The sequence below is a fragment of the Eumetopias jubatus genome, unplaced genomic scaffold (assembly GCF_037043125.1).
Source record: "Eumetopias jubatus isolate StellerSeaLion01/CBP00866 unplaced genomic scaffold, mEumJub1_p1.0 scaffold_10, whole genome shotgun sequence".
Classification (NCBI taxonomy): domain Eukaryota; kingdom Metazoa; phylum Chordata; class Mammalia; order Carnivora; family Otariidae; genus Eumetopias; species Eumetopias jubatus.
The window spans coordinates 127316128-127337415 of record NW_028274816.1 but is presented as its reverse complement, the minus strand read 5'-3'; the positions used below and the strand labels follow the sequence as shown (position 1 = coordinate 127337415).

Genomic DNA, 21288 nt, shown 5'->3' with positions numbered 1-21288 from the left:
CAAGTAGTAAAATAGTAGAATTTAAGACTTGGATAAAGCAACAGTTAGGGATATTGACAAAAAAGGTCATGGAGTTGAGATCAAGGAACTGTGTTGAAAGGAACATGGGTGTAATACCTTGGTGTGATACCAGGAATTAGAGGAATAGGCTATGAATATGGATGAAAGACCTCTAGAGATCCACTGATGACAGATTCTTAGAAATTAGAACATAGAGGATGAGCTTCCAAAGAGGAGCCGTTTGGAGTAGTAGCCAGTTATACTGAGTCAGTGGGGAGCTAGGAGAATTCAGAAGTTGTCTTGGTCCTCCACTAATTGCCACTTGAGAAGACACAAGGGAGGTAGTTTATTCAGGAAAGATCCAGGATGAGATTATAGAAGAGAGAATAGGGGAATTCTTTACCCTGGAAAGAAGGTTCCAGAGGGCATAAGAAGAACTTGGAAAGGTCAGCATTGTCACCATGAATTAATAGAAAACAGAGAACAAGGTAACGTATGTGTATTCGGTGGTGGTATGCATTTTTAGTGTGATAAATTTTAGATAAGTGGTGATATTTACTTTAGTATACAGATTTTTGGTGCCAATAACGGACTGTGGATCTCAGCCACTAAAGTGATTGGCTATTGAACATAGTAGTGGTTAGGAATATGAGCATTGGAGGCAGACTGTGCCTGGGTTTGAATTTTTATTCCATCCCTTGTAAACTGTGACCTTAGGCTTTATAGCCTGTCTGGGTTCAAAAGAACCCCTCTTGAAGTTCTTTTAAGTTGTTGATTTTTGGCCAAATACCATAATCTTTGCTTCCCCATGTAAATGGATACAAAGGTTTCTACCTCATTAAATATGCTAATTAATAAAAATATGCAGTATTTAGTTAAGTACTAATTAGTGTTACTCTCAGTTCTGTAGCTGAATCATAAGGTTGTTGGTTGTTTTTTTTGTTTTGTTTTGTTTTTTTAAGATTTTATTTTTAAGTAATCTCTACACCCTTTGTGGGGCTGGAACTCAACTGTGAGATCAAGAGTCACATGCTCCCACCAGCCAGGTGCCCCTTGTGTGGTGGTGGTGGTGGTTTTTTTTTAAAGCACTAAACTAACAGCATGTAGAAGAAAGATAATTACTATAACCTGGAGACAACTTTTCTCTGCTTTTTTATCAAGAGTGGGGAAGAAGGTTTGGAGAGAGATGTTTGTTATGTTTACTGTGGTTCTCTTCCTCAAAACTAGAGGGAGAATGTGTCAATTTATGTAATTTCTTAGACTTAAACTTTTTTTTTTTTTCCCCCAGGTTGAGACTGAGCTAAAGTTAATCTGTTGTGACATTCTGGATGTACTGGACAAACACCTCATTCCAGCAGCTAACACTGGCGAGTCCAAGGTTTTCTATTATAAAATGTAGGTTCTATACTAGAAGGGAAAATGTCAGATTAAATGTTGGCCCCCTTAGAAGTATCACTTTTTCTGTGTAGGTGTTCAACTTATTGAAGGAATAGTTGGTTAATGTTAGAAGGATAGTTACATGGGAGGAAGGATTTTTAAAACTTAATTTTTGAGTGCTCATTTGTGTATTCACTGCTAATGAACAATTGTTGCATTTAAGGTGGTCAGACTGTTTAAGAGTACTAGATTTTATCTATTTGCATTTGTTTTTGTGTGGAGTTACCCACCAGCTGTAGCAGTGTATTACAGAGTTCAGTTTTAACATTTTATGTAGAAGTTTTATTTCACAGTTAACAAACTGTCACGCCATTTTTTTTGGAACCACTTTTTTATGTTTAATTCTAGTCAGCGATACATTTGTTGATTTTTGAGGCTTTCCAGTTAATTTCTCTAGGATTTTGCTTATTTGGTATTCTGAACTCTGAGGAGGAAAACTGAATAGTCCCATCTTTGCTGAAAGAGACTTTGTGAAATTATCGAAGTATCCATTTCATCATTAAATACATTTTTGTCACATATTTCATTTTATAGACTATAAAATTTTGACAGTTTACTTTCATTTAAAAAGTTATTTTTCCTAATTCTATTTATTTTGTTTTGTTTTAGGAAAGGGGACTACCACAGGTATCTGGCTGAATTTGCCACAGGAAATGACAGGAAGGAGGCTGCAGAGAACAGCCTAGTGGCTTATAAAGCTGCTAGTGATATTGCAATGACAGAACTTCCACCAACGCATCCAATTCGCTTAGGTCTTGCTCTCAACTTTTCCGTATTCTACTATGAAATTCTTAATTCCCCCGACCGTGCCTGCAGGTAAGTCATGGAAGAGAAACAAAAGCTCTCACTGTGAAAGTGGAAAAAAGTTACAAAAGAGAGTTGTTTCGTTTCCTGGGATTGCCTTTACAGCCTTGGTCATGTAACAGAGAATTCTTTTGGCTCTTAATGAAACTGTTTGGATGATTTTAAGACCAACCCTATCTCAATTCACTAGGATAGCAGTTTTGGATTATGTTGATGGGGAAAAAAAATTTTTTTTTTTTTTTTTTGATGGGGAAAATTTTTGTTGGTAGGTTGACTTTTTTTAACTTTATAGTGGGAGAGTGGAATTATAATAGAATTTTTTTAATACTAGCTTTTAGTCTTTGTAGGCATGTTAATATAGTTATGCTCTTAGTGTACATATTTTTTATTATGAGCTGTTCTCCATCTTTGTATGTTGGTTCCCCCATTTTTTAAATTTTTTTTTAAGATTTTATTTGACAGAACATAAGTAGGGGGAGCAGCAGAGGGAGAGGGAGAAGCAGGCTCCCCAGTGAGCAGGGACCCCCGATGTGGGTCTCGATCCTAGGATCCTGGGATCATGACCCGAGCCAAAGATAGATGCTTAACTGACTGAACCACACAGGCGCTCCTATGCATTTGCTTTAATTTTTAGTGTTCCATTCATGCTCTTCTCCTACCCTTTAAGATGAGTTCATATTTGACTTCCTAATTTTCATTCTCTAGGGTTTCTTAAGTACTTTTTCCAGAGTAGCACTTCATACTTGTTTTGTAATAGTTTTATGTATCAGTCCTCTATTCTTACATGTTCATTGTGGACTGGGAGTGTTTCTTCTGTTTCTCCACTAGTGTCCCGCATCACTTGGTGTACATACAGCGTACCCAGTAAATGTTTTGTTTCTTTTAAATTCTAGCAAATGGCTTATATATCGTATTTCTGTGAGTTCTATATTGCCTTTTTTTTTTGTTTTGCTTTCGTTAACATTAAATTCTTTGGAATTAAACTGAGCTATCCAACATTTCATCTTTTTACATTAAAATTTTAAATAAGTGAGCTGTTGACTAGAACTTGGTAATACTTTTATTATGCATATATTTTGGTGGTGGTTCAGGATAGAATTTGGTCTGTGTATTCTGTTTACTGATATGCTTGTCAAAAGCCTAGTAAGAAATGGTGCTCTGGGGTGCCTGGCTGGCTCAGTTGGGTAGAGCATGTGACTCTTGGTCTTGAGGTCAGGAGTTTGAGCTCCACATTGGGGGAAATGTTTTATGTTTTTTGTTTTTAGAAAGAAGTATTCCAAAAATTTGCCTCCGAATTTGCTAGATAAAAAATTAAATAGAAAGTTAATTTTCATCACTTATATCTGTTTTTCCTTTATTTCAGTATTTAAAACCCAAGATACTCAGTGTCGCTATTACATACTGTAGGATAACTGAAGAAAAAGATTGATTTCTAACATGTCATTTCTGTTTTGTAATATATTTATGTATACTTTTAGGTTGGCAAAAGCAGCTTTTGATGATGCAATTGCAGAACTGGATACGCTGAGTGAAGAAAGCTATAAGGACTCTACACTTATCATGCAGTTGTTACGTGATAATCTGACACTATGGACTTCAGACATGCAGGGTGATGGTAAGGAAACGCCGGAGTTAAATGCAGCTCTTCCAGTTGTTGGGTCTTTTTACTCTTAGGAGTTCCTTCGTATTTCTTCACGTTAAGCTACAGTTTAGACTCAGCCTATTCTCCAAAGTATCAAGTTTTAATTATTGCCTTTATAACAAATGATCTCAAAGTCCAGTTTTCGTTTGGGGCTATACAATAATGTAAAAGACTTGTTTGGAAAGGGGGATCTTTTTTTAATCGAAGCTTTAAAAGTTTTGTCTCTAATGTTAGCTAAACTTAATTTGCTTCTCTTACTGTTTTGGAAGATGGAGGCAGGAAGCAGCTCATTTTATCTTTCCCAGATTCAATTTTAGGGATCTAAGTAATTGTATTTGAATGTCACGATCACTGCTTGGCTGACCAGTATCCTCAGGTTAAAACTAGATGGTGTCAGTAAATATGAATCATCTTCTCTGTGGAAATCTTTATCTAAAGAAGGAACTTGTTTGTCTCTGGATTTTATAGAGCAAATGGAATGTCCTGCTCTTAGTCCTTATTTTTAAGAGGTCTGGTGTAGTCTCTGTTTTTGTTGTTTTAGTTATAAATAGTATTTTACAAAACTTAGTCTTGTGATGGGGGTTAATATTTATCCTCTAAATGCCCAAATTTGTCATAATTGTTGATTTTCAAGGAGATTTTATTCTGCTTATTCCAAAGAATCCTTTTTATCCATTATAGATCATTGAAGAGTGGGTGGGGGAGGTGGAGGGCACAGAGTGCAAAAACTAGAGTGATGTGACCATTTTATGAGCTAGCTTTACAGTTGGTGGTGGTGGTATGGGAAGTGGAAACAAAAAGTTTGTCAATTTTAGTTGCAGATCCTTTAAAGAGTATATTACCCAAACTGAATCATATGTTGTATTGCTTGAGGCTGGCTGTGTCTGTTGGTTAAGCCAGCATGCTGGACTGTCTTTGGAATCGTTACACTTCTTAAATGTACCTCTGAAAATGGGTTTTCCGGGCTTGTATGTTGTGTTTCCTTACTCTGGAAGGATAGAGTCAGATTTTAGACTTCTTAGCTACTAAAGTGAGAATTAGGTGACTCATTTAAAGCCAACTAGCTTTATGAAATATTTAGCTATTTGACTAAGGTTGGTTTGAGATATGTGGCATATGTGACCTACTTGCACACTGACCCAACAAAGCCAGATGGAGCCACATACTACTTTCCAACACAGCACTTCAGGCAGGCAACCTCTACCAGTCTGTGGGATTCAAAACCAGTTTACCATCTCTGAACTAATGACTTGAGGTTCCTTCCAGCTTTAACATTCTGTTGTATTCTAAACAATTAACTACTCAGAAGAATGGCCAATCAGCTGTGGACTCTTCACAGTCACCCTCAGCTCAGAGAAGACTAATAACTCTCCCTGTTTGAGGGGATAAAAGGAAAACATGTGGAGAGTTTGGTAAGCGGTATTGACTTAAGTAAGCTATATACCCCTCTGACCTCTGGGGGCATTTTTCTGAGGGTGAAAATAACAAGGTCACCTGGGTTGAAACATTGCCTTTTTAGATATTTCATGCCAACTTTTATAACTAAGCTTGCGAGATTATAAAATTAAGTGGAAATAAAGTATATTTTCTAATGTTACTTTTATTTATCACTGGTAACCAATAATTGATTAATCAAAGTAAACTATAGGTCATTCTGTTTTTACATAGAACCAAAGATAATTCTTTTTCTTGGTAATCAAACATTTATGAAATAGATTGCCTTCTACAATAGGGTATTTTCTTGAAACTACTTTACATAGTTGCAAAGGTTCTTTGTACAGAGATTTTTTTTTTTTAAAGATTTTATTTATTTATTTCACAGAGAAGAGATAGGGAGAGCAGGAACACAAGTAGGGGGAGAGTGGGAGAGGGAGAAGCAGGCTCCCCCGCCAAGGAGGGAGTTCGATGAGGGGCTCCATCCCAGGACCCCGAGATCATGACCCGAGCCAAAGGCAGACACCCAGCCAACTGAGCCACCCAGGCGCCCCGTACAGAGATGTTTTATTACATTTCAGCATAGATTTCTCTTTAATCCTAAAACAGTTTATTTATTGATAAAGATTATTTATTTGAGAGAGCGAGAAAGAGAGTACATGAGAGGGGGGAGGGTCAGAGGGAGAAGCAGGCTCCTCACTGAGCAGGGAGCCAGATGTGGGGCCCGATGTGGGACTCGATCCCGGGACTCCGGGATCATGACCTGAGCCGAAGGCAGTCGCTTAACCAACTGAGCCACCCAGGCGCCCAACAGTTTTATTTAAATGTAGTAAAATCCAGTTGCTTCATAGTTCTTATGACTTTGTAAATTGGACCATTGATTAAATTTGGTTGAAACAGACTAATTTTTATTTAAGAGCTTTGTGATAAAATATTTGAAATTATGAAACATACGTTTAACAGTGAGAAATTCAAGTAGTCTCTGGACATTTTAGTAAAATTAACAAATTATCTGAATTTACAAATTGTTGTAGGTACTAGTAATTTATTTGCTATTTTCCTAAAAGGTATAGTATTACTACATATACTATATGAAAAATGGTTTTTATTAAATTAGTTTTATTAATTTGGTTTTTGTGACTTAGAATCTCTGCAAAATTGCAGTCATGAAATTGGCAGCTTCCCAGGATATTGGATTTAGTTGAGCATTATTTAGATAGTTTTCTCCTTTTTAATTGTATTATGAAAAATGGTGTAAAAAACACTTGAATTAAAGGTTTCTAAAGGAAGAAATGTGTATGTGATTCCCGAGCTTTTACTGAGATGTTTTTGTTTTTTTTTTTAACTGCAAAATATGTTTACTTCTGTCTGTGTTGGAACATCTTTATAAACATTACCACTATTTCTCATCAAGTGATTTCAGTCCTTTTCTCTTAACCTGTGGACCATTTCATACACAAGTCCATAGAAAAGAAATGTGTGTTCTCTGCCTGTTCCCTTCTTCCCCCCAAATCAGGAAACAGTGGGCAAAGAAATACATATCCAGAGAAACCTTTTTTCCCCCCTTCTGTGTACCTTTTAAGAGGATATTATTTCATCCTTTTAAAGGTAAGAGGAACAGATACTTTGTAGAGTGAAGTTTATACAAAGTTAAAAAGACCCAAATCTGACTCCCCTAAATCATTGATGTTTTCTTTTGTCCTGCTCTCCCGGGTTTATTTTTCTTGTAATGTTGCTTTCATGTGATTGTTCTCCCTCCCTTTCTCCTTGCAATATAGATTCCTAAAGGAAAATCCAACTCTTCCTTTCCTAAAAACTCTACTTTGTAAGTCATTATCATGGCACAGCAAATTCTGCTTTTTAGTTTTGGTTCTTCACTAATCATGCCTGCATATATCATCATCCTTTTGCTTACAAAACTGCCTGTTCTACATTCTAGGATGTGAAACCTTCTAAGACAGTTATGATCTGCTACCCCTGTCTACCTCTGGTTGGGTGTAACTCATCTGACAATATTCTATGCCAAAGTTACTTGGAACTTTTGGCAAATCTAATGGTTGCTTATAAGTGAATTAGAGTGTGCTCTGTTGTTAACCATATTTTCGCAGTGTATTGCTGTTAAAAATGAGCGTGAATGTTCCTATCATTTCCTAAGTTTGAATACATTTTTTTGGGAACCATTGGGTGGTGCATCATTTCTTTCCTCAGTAAATGGTTTTTTGTCTTTCTTTGCATGTCTTTTTCTATATATATGAGTCAAAAATCTTTAAGTACTTTTTAAGAGTCACATTTCAATATCAGACATTTTTGTCAGAGAAGAAAATTTAAAATGTTTAAAACTATATTTACATAATCCTTGTTGCTGTAACTGCATTGTTTATCATACCAAGGTCTTTCAGACTGTTTAAAAAGCACTCCTCGGGTTAAATGCTTTATGTTGGTATGCAGCCAGTCTTAGTGTCATTTGTCCATCCTAATTAACAAGCAGTATGAATGGATGGATTGTCTGAACCGTAATGATAGTTGGATTAGTTAATTGATACTTATTTTGATTCAAACTATTAACTACATAGGAATTGTAGTGATTTGTTAAAGCACAAAACAGTGTAACTTTTACCTGTTTCATTATTATTTAGCAAAAGCCTGCATGCTTTCTCTATTATGGCTGACTTATTTAATGCTTATTAATAGGTAGATGACTCTCCAGTGAGTAGGCTGGCTTTCTGTTGCATGTCATAGTGCAGTTGAAACTTCAGGCCAATCATCATGTTTTAAGGGAAGAGAAAAATGGCATGAGAGAACTGGTCCAAATGCCCCTTCTTTAATAACCTCAGCGGTCTGGTTTACTTTAAGCATGCCGTTTCACTCTGGAGTAAGAAATTTGGTTATGGTTTGGTGTGACTGGCTAAGATACAAAATGTAAACTCTTTAAAAAAAAAAAGCAGAACCCGTCCTCTAAAATTATAGGACTCCTTTGGAGCATTTTACTGCTCAGTTTTCTACTGAAGCATTTCACATGGAGCTTGTTGGGTAGATTTTACCAAAAAAACTAAGTACCCTTGATTCTTGAAGAGGTGAGGTTATTGAGAAAGAGTATTTTGGCCCAAGATATACATGAAAGCTTGAAAATCATTTAGTAATATGGTTACCTTGGCTGTCTATGTTTAAGAGCTTATTTAGCATAAAGATAGTTCTACTGTGCATCAGTTTTTTTCATCCTGATTATTGTGACCATTCAGGACCTTGATCCAGCAGCAGTTCTTGGCTTAGGCCTCTCGGGTGTCAAGGAGGATAGAAGTCCTTTGGCTGTCTGTGTTTAATACCAATTGTAGCAAATATAAGGAGTCTATGCTTGGAATGATACCACAGAGTCTAATTTAGTCAGTATAAAATAATTAACTCATTCTTCTTTGCAGGTGAAGAGCAGAATAAAGAAGCGCTGCAGGATGTGGAAGATGAAAATCAGTGAGACATAAAAGCCAACAAGAGAAACCATCTCTGACCACCCCATTCCTTCCCATCCCACTCCCATTGGAAATTCCCCCCCATTGTCACTGAGAACCACCAAATCTGACTTTTACATTTGGTCTCAGAATTTAGGTTCCTGCCCTGTTGGTTTTTTTTTTTTTTTTTAAACAGTTTTCAAAAGTTCTTAAAGGCAAGAGTGAATTTCTGTGGATTTTACTGGTCCCAGCTTTTAGGTTCTTTAAGACACTAACAGGACTGCGTAGAGGCTTTTTCAGCATTACTGTATTGTCTCCTGCCAGATGTGGCAAGATCACCATTAGAAATGGAAATTACATTCGAAAGCCATTAAACTTCTAGGTGATGCAAGCATCTAAGAGAGAGGTTAATCACACTATAGAGGCATTGTGGTATCATTTTTCCTTTTTCTAATTGTTTAAATCGAATTTTATACCAATGTTTAAAATTAATTGGGTGTTAGCTTGAAGTGGTTAAAGATTGTTTGGAGAGTTGTTGTAATGGTTTTGCTGTAAAAAGTGTTTCAAACTCTGCTGAAATGTTGCTGAAAAGCATGGTGCTGGTAACAGTTCAACAATCCGTGGCTGCTCATTCTTGCCTACTTTTACTCTCCCTCTAAAGCAGGTTAGCATTGAAGGTGGTATGGAAAAGCCTGCATGCGTGTTCAATTCTTTGTTTCTTCTCCTTCCCTTTCCCCCAGGGCCCCCCCCCTTCGCTCGCTCAACCTCTTTTGTTCAGTATGTGTAACTTGAAGCTAATTTGTACTACTGGATATCTGACTGGAGCCACAGATACAGAATCTGTATTGTTCTTACTGAAACACAGCATGGAATTAACATTAAACTTAAATAAAACAAACCTAAATTAAAAATGCCAAATATTATTGCGCCTCCATCCTTTATCTTTCTAAAATAAACTCTAGTCCAAACACATTGACAGTATTGTTTGCCTGAATGTGGAAAGATTCCTCCCCTTCTTCCACAAGTCACTTGTGTTTCCCAAAGATGATGTGTATTTTTAGAAGAAAAAACTTCCTTTACCTGTAACTTGGTTGTTGAAGACCACTGAATAAGAACACCCAAGTCAATTCATTACTATCCTATCTTCTCAATCAGGTAGCAGCACGGTATTTATTTTAATCATTAAAGTACAAACTCATACTTACACAAGGTGTAATTATGGATTATTTTCTAGCATGGAATTTTGGGTTGTAAACCAAATAGGGCTGAATGTGTCAGAATAATCTTCCTTAGGCTGAAGTAAAATTTACCCCCCCATTACCACTTCTTAAAGGTCAGTGGCAGGAACAGAAAAGAATAATTACATTCATTCTCAGTAGTACATGTACACATGGTAGAACTGTGTAGCCACCCCCTTACTAGAGACACTCATTGTTAAGTAGTTTCTTCCAGAAATAATTTATACATCAGTGTGTGTAGGTATTCAGTTACTATAGACCATTCTGTATCAGGCATTTAGATCTAATTTGAGTGACTTTGTGACCTGGATGTACTCCTGAATTTTTAAAACTAGTTGACTCCTTTTGGACATTCAGATTGTTTCCAGCCTTGCTATTATAAATGGTGCTGCATTAAATATCCTTGTAACTGTCTCCACTTAAACATTTGCATGTGTATTTGTATGATACATTTCTGGATTTCCTGTGGGAGGGGACATAACTTTTCAACTGATAAATATTGCCCATTTCCTTCCAAAGGGGTTGTTCCACTTTTATAGCGTGTCTCTCCCCGCCCCCCACCATCAGCAGTGTATGAGATTAATCAGCTCCATCACCACACTTGACTCAGTGCTAAATGAAATGTTGACACCAAAAGTGTACCCTGCCTTAATTCTCAGTAGTGAAGACTTAGGAAATTAACAGAATAGTGATGTGTCCTAGTAGTTTTTATCTTATTAAAATATATGTATGCCCATAATTAGAATAAACAGGGTTTTTTTGTATTGCTATTCCATTAGATGGTTGGAGAGATGTGGATCTATGTCCAAGAGATTTTCAGTTTGATATGTTCTTTTTCCAGCAGTAAAGTGGCCGAATGTCTGCTGCATCAAGGTCCAAAACTGAAGGAAGGAATTCTTAAAATTCTGTCACAGATTTTTAAAGATAATGGGACTCGGGGTTTTGCTGTCCGCTCCAATACTAAACACTAATGCACAGGTGCCTGGGCTTGAAGAGTCAAACACATGGGTAATGTTTTTACAAAATAGTCTGGCTAGTAGGGGCGATTTCTGTCAAGTTACGCTGTTACAGGTGTGTGTTTAGTGAAAGCGTTCTCTAGTTGGCTCTGTGGTTGGACTTAATGCCATGAGCATGTTCAAGAATGTGGCAATCTTGGTATGGAGAGAAAAGAACTTGCCACCCAAAGAAGCCATTAATGGCACTTGGGGAAGGATTGTGGTGATTGGTACAGGTCTTTAGATCCCTATAAAAAATTGGAAGACAGGCAACCAGGGAAGACTGCAGAAAGGTGACAGCCCTGTAAGGACAGTGTCACTCCCACTTCTGTCTGAGGTCTGAAAAGGTGGAGTTGTTTCAGCTGTTTAGTTCTCTGAGGATCAATTGGTTTCAGTAGAAACTCGAGATACCATTACAATTTGAATGCAATTTGTATTTCACTAAGAATGTTATAATTCTTAGTGTTTTGCTTTGAAAAAAAAGTCTTAAGAAAAAATGTCTTAAACCCAAAGGTATTTTGAAATGTTGGAAGCACCAGTAAATGTGTCTGTTCCTGCGCTTGGGTTCTGGAACTGGTGGCCAGAAAAACAAATATCCAAAGTTATGTTTTGCTTCTTCAAGGAAGATGAGAATGAACTTTTAAGTTGGATTATTGTAAGGGGAATTTGATGGAATAAATTTAAACCTCTAACTTGGCTTCTGCCTTGAGAGTTTAGTAAAGATCACAAATCAGCTGCTATGCTATTGATCCTAGGACAGGAGAGTGAGCATGCTGAGATGGCTTTTTTTTTTTAAAGATTTTATTTATTTATTTATTTGACAGAGAGACAGCGAGAGAGGGAACACAAGCAGGGGGAGTGGGAGAGGGAGAAGCAGGCTTCCCGCAGAGCAGGGAGCCCGATGCGGGGCTCGATCCCAGGATCCTGGGATCATGACCTGAGCCGAAGGCAGACACTTAATGACTGAGCCACCCAGGCGCCCCTGAGATGGCATTTTAAAGATGAATCTTGCTTTGTTTTGAAAATTGTAACAAGTAATAGGAGTCACTGGTGAAATTCTAGGATGGGTCGTTAAAGGAACTGTGAGCTTTTAGAGGAAGTTATTGTGGATCCAGTCGGCTAAGCAAAATCAAGCCCTATCTTGATTTATATATCATTTGAGTTACTAATCCTGTAGTTGATAGAACAGCTAATAGCTAACATTCAGCATTGGCCATGTATCAGGCACTGTGAGAATTTTTTTAATTTTAAAGATTTTTATTAGCACGAACACGGAGGGGGGAGGGGCAGAGGGAGAGGGACAAGCAGACTCCCCACTGAGCGTGGAGCCAGAAGTGGGCCTTGATCCCAGGACCCTGAGACCATGACCTGAGCCATAGTCAGGCGCTTAACTGAGCCACCTAGGTGCCCCAGCACTGTGCTCGTTATTAAGCAGTGTCTAATCTAGCACATAAATACTCAATAGTTCTATGAGTTGTCACCTGCATTTTGCAAATAGGGAAACAGGGAGAAAGTGAACTTGGCCAAAGCCACATAGCTAGTTGTATTCAAACAGGATTCATAGTTGGGTTTGTACAACTACAGAGCCCGTGTTCTTAACCATTACGCTGTTCTACCTTTTTGTTTATCAAAATTCTTAATGTTTGAAATATTTTCTCTAAAGTGACCATTTAAAAATATATTTTAACGTTTCTGAGATCATCTGTCTTGCAATTGATACACTCCTTTTCAAAAGCTATAATATGCATGTTAAGAAACGAGCCCTGTGCTGTCTCAGTTACACTACTTTGGGGAAGACCCTGGGTTTGGCACTCTTACAGGATCAACTCACTGTGCCAGGTTGTATGTAGAGGTCTGCTATGTGTAAGGGAGGGCTGAAAATTGTTTTTCTTAAAAAGTGCCTTGCTTTTTGGACATTTGCTGCTTTCGTAATTGAAGTACGAGTGTGTACTTGCACACCCGGGAGGTGGGAATCCTGTCCAGAGGCTACTTCTAAAGCTACGATTGACCATTCTTCCAGTTGTGCTGAAACTCCTGGCACTCATGCTTCCATCCTATATTGTTTGTTTCTAGGTCTTCCCCCAGGCCCTTTCTTTTCCATTTAAAATTCTGGTGTTTATAGGTTTGGGATGATAACAGGCCACAGTAACTGCTGAGTCCCCTCAGAATTTGCTTTTGATGGAATTCTAGGAACAACTTTTAAGAACATTTTTCCCCCACTAAGCCTTGTTCCTCATTAAGATGTAAGCCAGAACACTTGAGAGATGCTCATTTTGCCTAGGTAGATGATAATTGTTAATTGGCATTTAGATGTATAGAATAATCTGTTGTGACGATGTGGAGAAACATTCTCATATACTGTTGGCATTCTTTTTAAGTTTTATATTCAAGTATAAAGAAAACACTTCAGAAGCATACAGCTTAATAAACTCCCACAAAGGGAATACACTGTTTAACCATCACTCACATCAAGAAATAGAACAAGACCAGCATCCTAGAAGACCCTCTCATGCCCCCTTCTCAGTCTGTAATTACCCGCTTACTCCTGCAACCGAAACCAGTATCCTGATCATTGCTAGCAGTTAGTTTTGCCTGTTTTTGAACTTATATGAAAGGGATCATACAGCATTTTTTCCCCTCAATATTATGTGCGATCACTCCATGTTGTCTGTGTTCATGGCTATGTAAGTACTCAGTTGTATTAGTATACCACTGTGTGGTCTGTGGATGGACATTGGATGATTTTCCATTTTGGGGTGTCACCAATAATGATATTATAAGGATGTTCTTGTACATATCTTTTGGCATATACATATAGGCATCAGTGTTGCATATATACCTGAGAATGGAATTACTGGGTTGTGGGGAATACATATGTTCAGCTTTTGTAGATAATTGCAAAACAGTTTTCTAAAGTAGTTGTGCTGTTTTACAGTCCTTCCAGCAATGTATGAGAATCTTAGTTGCTCCACATCCTCACTGGCATTTGGTATGACCACTGGTTTTAGTTGTCTTCTTATGGGTATGTTGTGGAATCGCATTCTGGATTTAATTGGCACTTTCCTGATGACTAAAGAGACTGAACACTAAAATATGTCTACTGGACATTTGTATATCCTCTTTTGTTAAATACCCACTTTTGCCTGTTTTTCTGTTGAGTTGTCATTTTCTTATTGATATGTAGAAAATCTTTATATATTAGGAATAGAGTACGTTTTTGGAGTTGTTACTGCAATTCTATATTCTGCGCTCTGCTTTTTCATTATCTTGGTGTCTTTTGACAAACATGTTAATTTTAATGTAGTCTAATTTATCCATATTTTCCTTTAAGGTAAGTGTTTTATATATTTTATTTAAGAAATATTTCCATACCCCAAGATCATTAATCTTGTTATTTTTCTGGAAGCATTGTTTGACCTAGCATATCTAGATCTAGAATCATCTAGAATTTATTTTGTATGTGGTAGTAGGGAGATGTTAAAAATAATACTTTCCTGTATGGATATTCAAAAGAGCCAGCACCACATATTGTTTCATTGGTCTGTTTGTCTCGGTGCCACTGCAACTCTGTATGTTCAGTATCTGGTAATGTGAGTCCTCCAGCTTTTTGTTCTTCAAGATTGCACTGGTTGGTCTTGGCTCTTTGCATTTCCATATATTTTTTAGAATTGGCTTATCCATTTCAATAGTAGAACGGCAACAACAAAACCTGCTGCAGTTTTGATAAGGATTTTATTCCATAAATAAATTTGGGAAGAATTAATATCTTTACACAATTACGTCTTTTTGATCTATGAACATCGTATATTTCTCCATTTCTCTAGAGCATTAATTTTTTTTCAGTAATGTTTTGTAGTTTTCTTTGTAGAGGTCTGATACCTTTTGTTGGTCTTATTCCTGTGTTTTTTATTTTTTGATGTTATTTTAAATACTATTTAAATTTTTTCATTTTCATATTGTTGCTACTTAATTTTGACTGTTGTATATTATCTTGTATTCCATGACCTTGTTAATTTATTAATTCCAACAGTTTGATGTAGATTCTGTGACTTTTTTTTTTTTAAGATTTTATTTTTAAGTTATCTCTACACCCCACATGGGACTCGAACTTAAAACCGTGAGATCAAGAGTCGCATGCTCCGCCGACTGAGCCAGCCAGGTGCCCTGAGACAGGTTTTTTAGAGGATTATCTGACAAAATAAAGTTTAAACACATGCATCCTTTGCTTGTGTGTATGTATGCTCACAAATATATGCAGAATATGTCCATTTTAGCATTATAATAGCAAATTAGAAATAACCTAAATGCCCATCAATCATGGTACATCCTTGCTATGTACACTATGTTGTTTTAAAAAAATGAGATAAACCATTTCTGCTAATATAAAAAGATGTCTGCATATGTTAACTGAGAAAAGTAAGATATATAAGATACATAATCTTGCATGTAAAACAGGAAAAATGTATGTGTACTTGCCTATCTTTAGAAAATTTCTGAAAGATGTAACTTTTTAAAATAAACCCTCCAGCTTTCTATTAAGGTATAATTGACATATAAAGTGCATGTACTATACAGTTTGATAAGTTTTGGCATGTGTATATACCTGTAAAACTACCATAATGAAGATAGTCAATATAGCCTTCACCCTCACAAGTGTCTGTACTTTGTTATTTGCTCTCCTCCATTCCTGATCAAGCACTAATCTGCTTTCTGTTACATTAGTTTGCATTTTTTACAGTTTGATATAAATGGAATCCTATAGTGTGTACTCTGTTGTTTTTAGAGGGAGTGTCTGGCTTCTTTCACTCAGCATAATTGTTTTGAGATTCATCCATGTTGCATGTATCACTTCATTCCTTTTATTGCTAAGAAGTATTCCATTGTTATATACCACAATTTGTTTATTCACCTATTGATGGACAATTTGGTTGTTTTCAGTTTTTGTTTGTTACAAATAAAGCTGCTGTGAATGTTTGTGTACAAGTCTTTATGTGGGCATATATTTCCCTTTTTTTGTGGATAAGTAGAAGTGGAATGGTTGGATAGTATGATAGGTGTATATTTAGCTTTTTAAAAGAAACTGTCAAACTCTTCTTCAAAGTGATCGTGCCATTTTATATTTCTACAGTGTCTGAAAGCTTTTCTTTTTCCACATTCTCTCCAGCACATTGTATTGCCAGTCTTTCATTTTTCCATTCTTATAGGTGTATAGTGGCATCTCACTGTATGTATGTGTGTGTGTGTGTGTGTGTGTGTGTGTGTGTGTGTGTGTGTTTTAGTAGGCTCCACGCCTATCACAGAGCCCAACTCAGGCTTGAACTCACAACCCTGAGATCAAGACCTGAGCTGAGATTAACCAGTTGAGCCACCATGGCACGCCCCTCATTGTGTTTTTTAATATTTTCCTAATGACTAATGAAGTTGAGCATCTTTTTTTGTGCTTACTTGCCATCTGTATATCTTTGATGAAGTATCTCTTAAGAATAGAGTCTTTTGATCCATGAACAAGGTATATCTGATAGTTTAGGCATTCTTTAATTTCACCAATATTTTGTACTATTCGGTATACAGGTCTTTTCACTTTTGCCAGATTTCTAAATATTTCATGATTTTTGCTATTTTTGTAAGTTTCTGCTTATTTTTAGTTTCTTAATATTTTATTCATTTGAAGAGAGCGAGAGAGCACAAGCAAGGGGAGCAGTAGAGGAAGAGGGAGAAGCAGTCTCCCCCCCCCCTTAGTAGGGAGCCTGATGTGGGGCTCGATCCCAGGACCCCGGGATCATTACCTGAGCTAAAGGCAGATGCTTAACTGCCTGAGCCACCCAGGCGCCCCAGTCCCTGCTTTTTAAAATTCAATTTTTAATTGTTCATTGCTAGTGTATAGAATAAAATTTGATATTTGTGTATTGATATTATACCCTGTAACCTTGCTAAACTCACTCAAGAAGGGTTTTGGGTTTTTTTTGGTAGATCTCATCAGATTTTCTTCATACACAATCATTGTGAATATAAAGTTTTCACTTATTTTTTGCTCCAATCTGGAGACTTTTTATTTTGCCTGATTGCTCTGGCTGGAACCTCCACTACAATGCTGACTGGAAGTGGTATAGACATCCTTGTATTTTTCCTGGAAAGATTTGATGATTCACCATTAAGTATGATGTGAGTTCTAAGTTGTTCATAGATGCCCTTTACTAGGTTGAGTTTACTTAGTTTGCTGAGAGTTTTTATCAGGAATGGAAGTTGGATTTGTCAGATGCCTTTTCTGTATCTATTGAGGTGATCATATGGGTTTTCTAGTTTGTTAATATAAGTAATTGATTGCTTTTTGAATATTAAACCAACCATTCCTGGGATAAAACTCCAGTTGTTACGTATTATCCTTTATGTTACCCTTTAAAAATATTTTTAGATTTACTAGAATTTTGTTTATTGTTTGTATTAATATGTTCATGAGCCCCCATCCATACCTGAAAGTTCTGGGGTGATGAAATGTTAATAGCACCAAAAGTTTCTTCTGTGGCGCTCTGGACAATGTAGAACAGCTGGCTTTCACAACGGGTCTGCATGAAGGAATGGAAGAACACTTGAAATGGTAAATATGAAGGTAATATAAAAGTCTTAGGAGATTTTCAAAGAAATTAAGAAATGTGTTTAAGACAAAAAAGAAACTATAATGTGGGGTTTATAACATATGTAGGTAATCATACATATGGTTACTATAGCATAAAAAGGCAGCCAGAGGGTGGCAAATGGATCCATTTTGAATGCAAGTTTCTCACATTTTACTTGAAGTGATAAAACCATGAAGACCTTGAGAGATTAAGGATATATGGTAATACCTGGCAAGCACTACCTAAAAATAATGCGAAGAGGTATAGCAAAAAATATGTAAACTAAAATGTAATTGTAAGAAAGTATTCGTTAATCCAAAAGAAGGCAGGAGGAGAGAACAATAGCATTTGTGCTGCCAAATCTTCTCTCAAGGAGATATTGAAAACTCAGTAAGACCTAATTTTGACAGCTGGGAACATTTGTTGTTTGTTTTTTGATGGCTGGAAACTTCTCAACAGTGTTGACATTTGGAAATGAATCCTCTGAGCAAATTACAGAATAGTTCTGCAGATTATGCTGTGTTGTGCTTTTTGAAATAAAGTCAACATTAAAAAGCCCAAAAATTTCCTCATCTAAAAATCTCTGTTGACTGAACTGACATTTCAGCTGCCACCCATTGCTGGTGATACAGAATTTATAGTTTTGGTTTCAGCCAAGTAATTGCCTGATAAAAATTAAGTCTTTAGCCTAACAATCTAGAGTCTCATCATTTACAATAAGCTTGGACACAATCCAAAACTCAGCATATGAAGAAACAAAAACGTGACCTATACTCGAGACAACCAATGGAGATTATCCCTGAGATGACCTAGATATGTAATTAGCAGTTTTATTGTTCTCCCACTATAGCAGACAAGGATTTTAAAGCTGTTTATTATTAGAACTGTTCAAGAAGGAAAGGAAAATGTGTCTGTGACCAATGAGAAGAAATTCCTGCAGAGATACTGAAACTATGATAAACGGGCGCCTGGGTGGCTCAGTTGGTTAAGCATCTGCCTTCAGCTCAGGTCATGATCCCAGGGGCCTGGGATCGAGCCCTGCTTATCAGGGAGTCTGCAGTCTGCTTCTCCCTGTCCCTCTGCCCCCCACCCCACCCCTCGTGCTCACTTGCACTCTCAAAATCTTAACCAAGTAGACATTTTGGAACTGACATTATCTGAAATTATTTGCTGGATGGGCTTAAATGATGGAAAGATCACTGAACTTGAAGTTAGCTCAATAGAAATTATCCAATCTGAAGGAGAGAGAAAAATAATTTTTAAAAAATCAGGGGGGTGCCTGGGTGGCTCAGTTGGTTAAGCGACTGCCTTCGGCTCAGGTCATGATCCTGGAGTCCCGGGATCGAGTCCTGCATCGGGCTCCCTGCTCAGCGGCGAGTCTGCTTCTCCCTCTGATCCTCTTCCCTCTCGTGTTCTCATTCTCTCTCTCTCAAATAAATAAATAAAATCTTTAAAAAAAAAAATCAGGGGTGCCTGGGTGGCTCAGGTCATGATCCCAGGGTCCTGGAATCAAGCCTGACATTGAGCTCCCTGCTCAGCCAGGAAGTCTGCTTCTCCCTCTGCCCCTACCCCCACCACTCGTGAGTGTGTGTGTGTATGTATAAATAAAATCTTAGAAAGCACAACAGCTTTAGGGCACTGGTGAGATAATATGAAAAGGCCTAACATACATGTAAATGTAGTTCCCGAAGGAAAGGAGAGAGCAAAAGGGGATGGAAAAAAAATGTGAAATGACTAAAATTTACTCACATTTTGTAGAAGACAGTTTTACAAGAAGCCCAGTGAAAATGAAAGAAAATGAACACTTAGGCACATTATAATGAAACTGCTGAAAATTTAAAGCTATTGAAAATAGCATACATATTGACAAATTATATACAAGGGAACAATGATTCAAATCATTGACTTTTCATGAGAAATAACTGAGGCCAGAAGACAATGGAACAGCAAAATTAAAGTGTTCAAAGAAAAACAGCCAGTCCAGAATTCTATAGTGAAAACATCCTTAAGAATGAAGGTGAAATAAAGACATTTTCAGATAAAAGAACGAAGAATTAGTTGTGAGCAGATTGCACAATAGAGAATGTTGAAGAAAGTTCTTCAGGCTGAGAAGAAACTATACCAGATAGAAATGTAGATGTTTAGGAAGGAGTGAAGAGTATTTAAGACAGTAACATGGAAGTAAATATTCTTTTTGATACGTTTTATTATTTTTTATTTAAGTAGGCTCTATGCCCAGCATGGAGCCCAATGCAGAGCCCAACACGTGGCTTGAACTCATAACCCTAAGAACTAGACCTGAGCTGAAATCAAGAGTTGGATGCTTAACTGACAGAGCCACTCAGGCGTCCCTCTTTTTGATATCTTTAAAAGAGCTTATTGGGGGGCGCCTGGGTGGCTCAGTCATTAAGCATCTGCCTTCGGCTCAGGTCATGGTCCCAGGGTCCTGGGATCAAGCCCTGCATCAGGCTCCCTGTTCAGCGGGAAGCCTGCTTCTCCCTCTCCCACTCCCCCTGCTTGTGTCCCCTCTCTCGCTGTGTCTCTCTCTGTCAAATAAATAACATCTTAAAAAATATATAAAAAGCTTATCGGGGCGCCTGGGTGGCTCAGTCGGTTAAGCGGCTGCCTTCAGCTCAGGTCATGATCCCAGGGTCCTGGGATTGAACCCCGCATCAGGCTCTCTGTTCAGTGGGAAGCCTGCTTCTCCCTCTCCCTCTGCCTGCTGCTTCCCCTGCTTGTGCTCTCTCACTCTCTGTCAAATAAATAAATAAAATCTTTAAAAAAATCACTTTAGATTTATAACATCATATCATGGGGTTAATAGCTATATACGGCAACTATAATAAGTACAAATTCTGAAACACTGGAGGGGTTCAACAGAAGATGTGGGCAGGCGGAAGAAAGGGTCAATAAGCTTGAAAAGGTAGGAAAACTGGATATCCACATGCAAAAGAATGAAGGTAGACATTTACTGTACATATAGAAAAATTTATGAGCTAAAACTATAGAACTCTTAGAAGAGGGGCGCCTGGGTGGCTCAGTCGGTTAAGCGTCTGCCCTAAGCTCAGGTCATGATCCCAGTGTCCTGCGATGGAGCCCTGCATTGGGCTCCCTGCTCAGTGGGAGCCTGCTTCCCCCTCTCCCTCTGCCCATCCCCCCTGCCCGTGCTCTCTTGTGCTCTCCCAAATCTTAAAAAAAACCCAAAACCGTTAGAAGAAAATGGGTAAACCTTCATGACGTTGGATTTGGCCATGATATCTTAGGACAGCAAAACCACAAGCAACAAAAGAAAATAAATTGGTCTTTTTTTTTTTTTTAAGATTTTATTTATTTGACAGAGAGAACCAGCAGGGGGAGCAGCAGGGGGAGAGGGAGAAGCAGGCTCCCCGCTGAGCAGGGAGCCCGATGTGGGGCTCAATGCCAGGGCCCCGGGATCACAACCTGAGCCAAAGACAGACGCTTAACCGACTGAACCACCCAGGTGCCCCTAAATTGGTCTTAAAATGAAGAACTTACGGTGCATCAAAGGACACTATCAAGAGTGAAAAGACAACCCATGGAATGGGAGAAATTATTTATAAATCATATATCTCATAAGGGATTAATATCCAGAACATAATGAAGAACTCCTACAATTCAACAATGAAAAGAACTTATTTCAGGGGCGCCTGGGTGGCTCAG

At 37.7% G+C, this 21288-nt stretch overlaps 1 protein-coding gene across 1 annotated transcript in view; it reads left to right on the top strand.

The window, feature by feature from the left end:
• The window catches only part of YWHAE (tyrosine 3-monooxygenase/tryptophan 5-monooxygenase activation protein epsilon), a 53858-nt gene extending 44180 nt beyond the window's left edge, over window positions 1–9678 (top strand). Inside the window, exons 3-6 of the mRNA XM_028109238.2 lie at window positions 1289–1395; window positions 2047–2253; window positions 3720–3856; window positions 8734–9678. Of these exons, the coding sequence (XP_027965039.1) occupies window positions 1289–1395; window positions 2047–2253; window positions 3720–3856; window positions 8734–8786 (504 nt within the window). The 3' untranslated portion in view covers window positions 8787–9678. The remainder of the gene's footprint in view (window positions 1–1288; window positions 1396–2046; window positions 2254–3719; window positions 3857–8733) is intronic.
• The last annotated feature ends 11610 nt before the right edge of the window (window positions 9679–21288 follow it).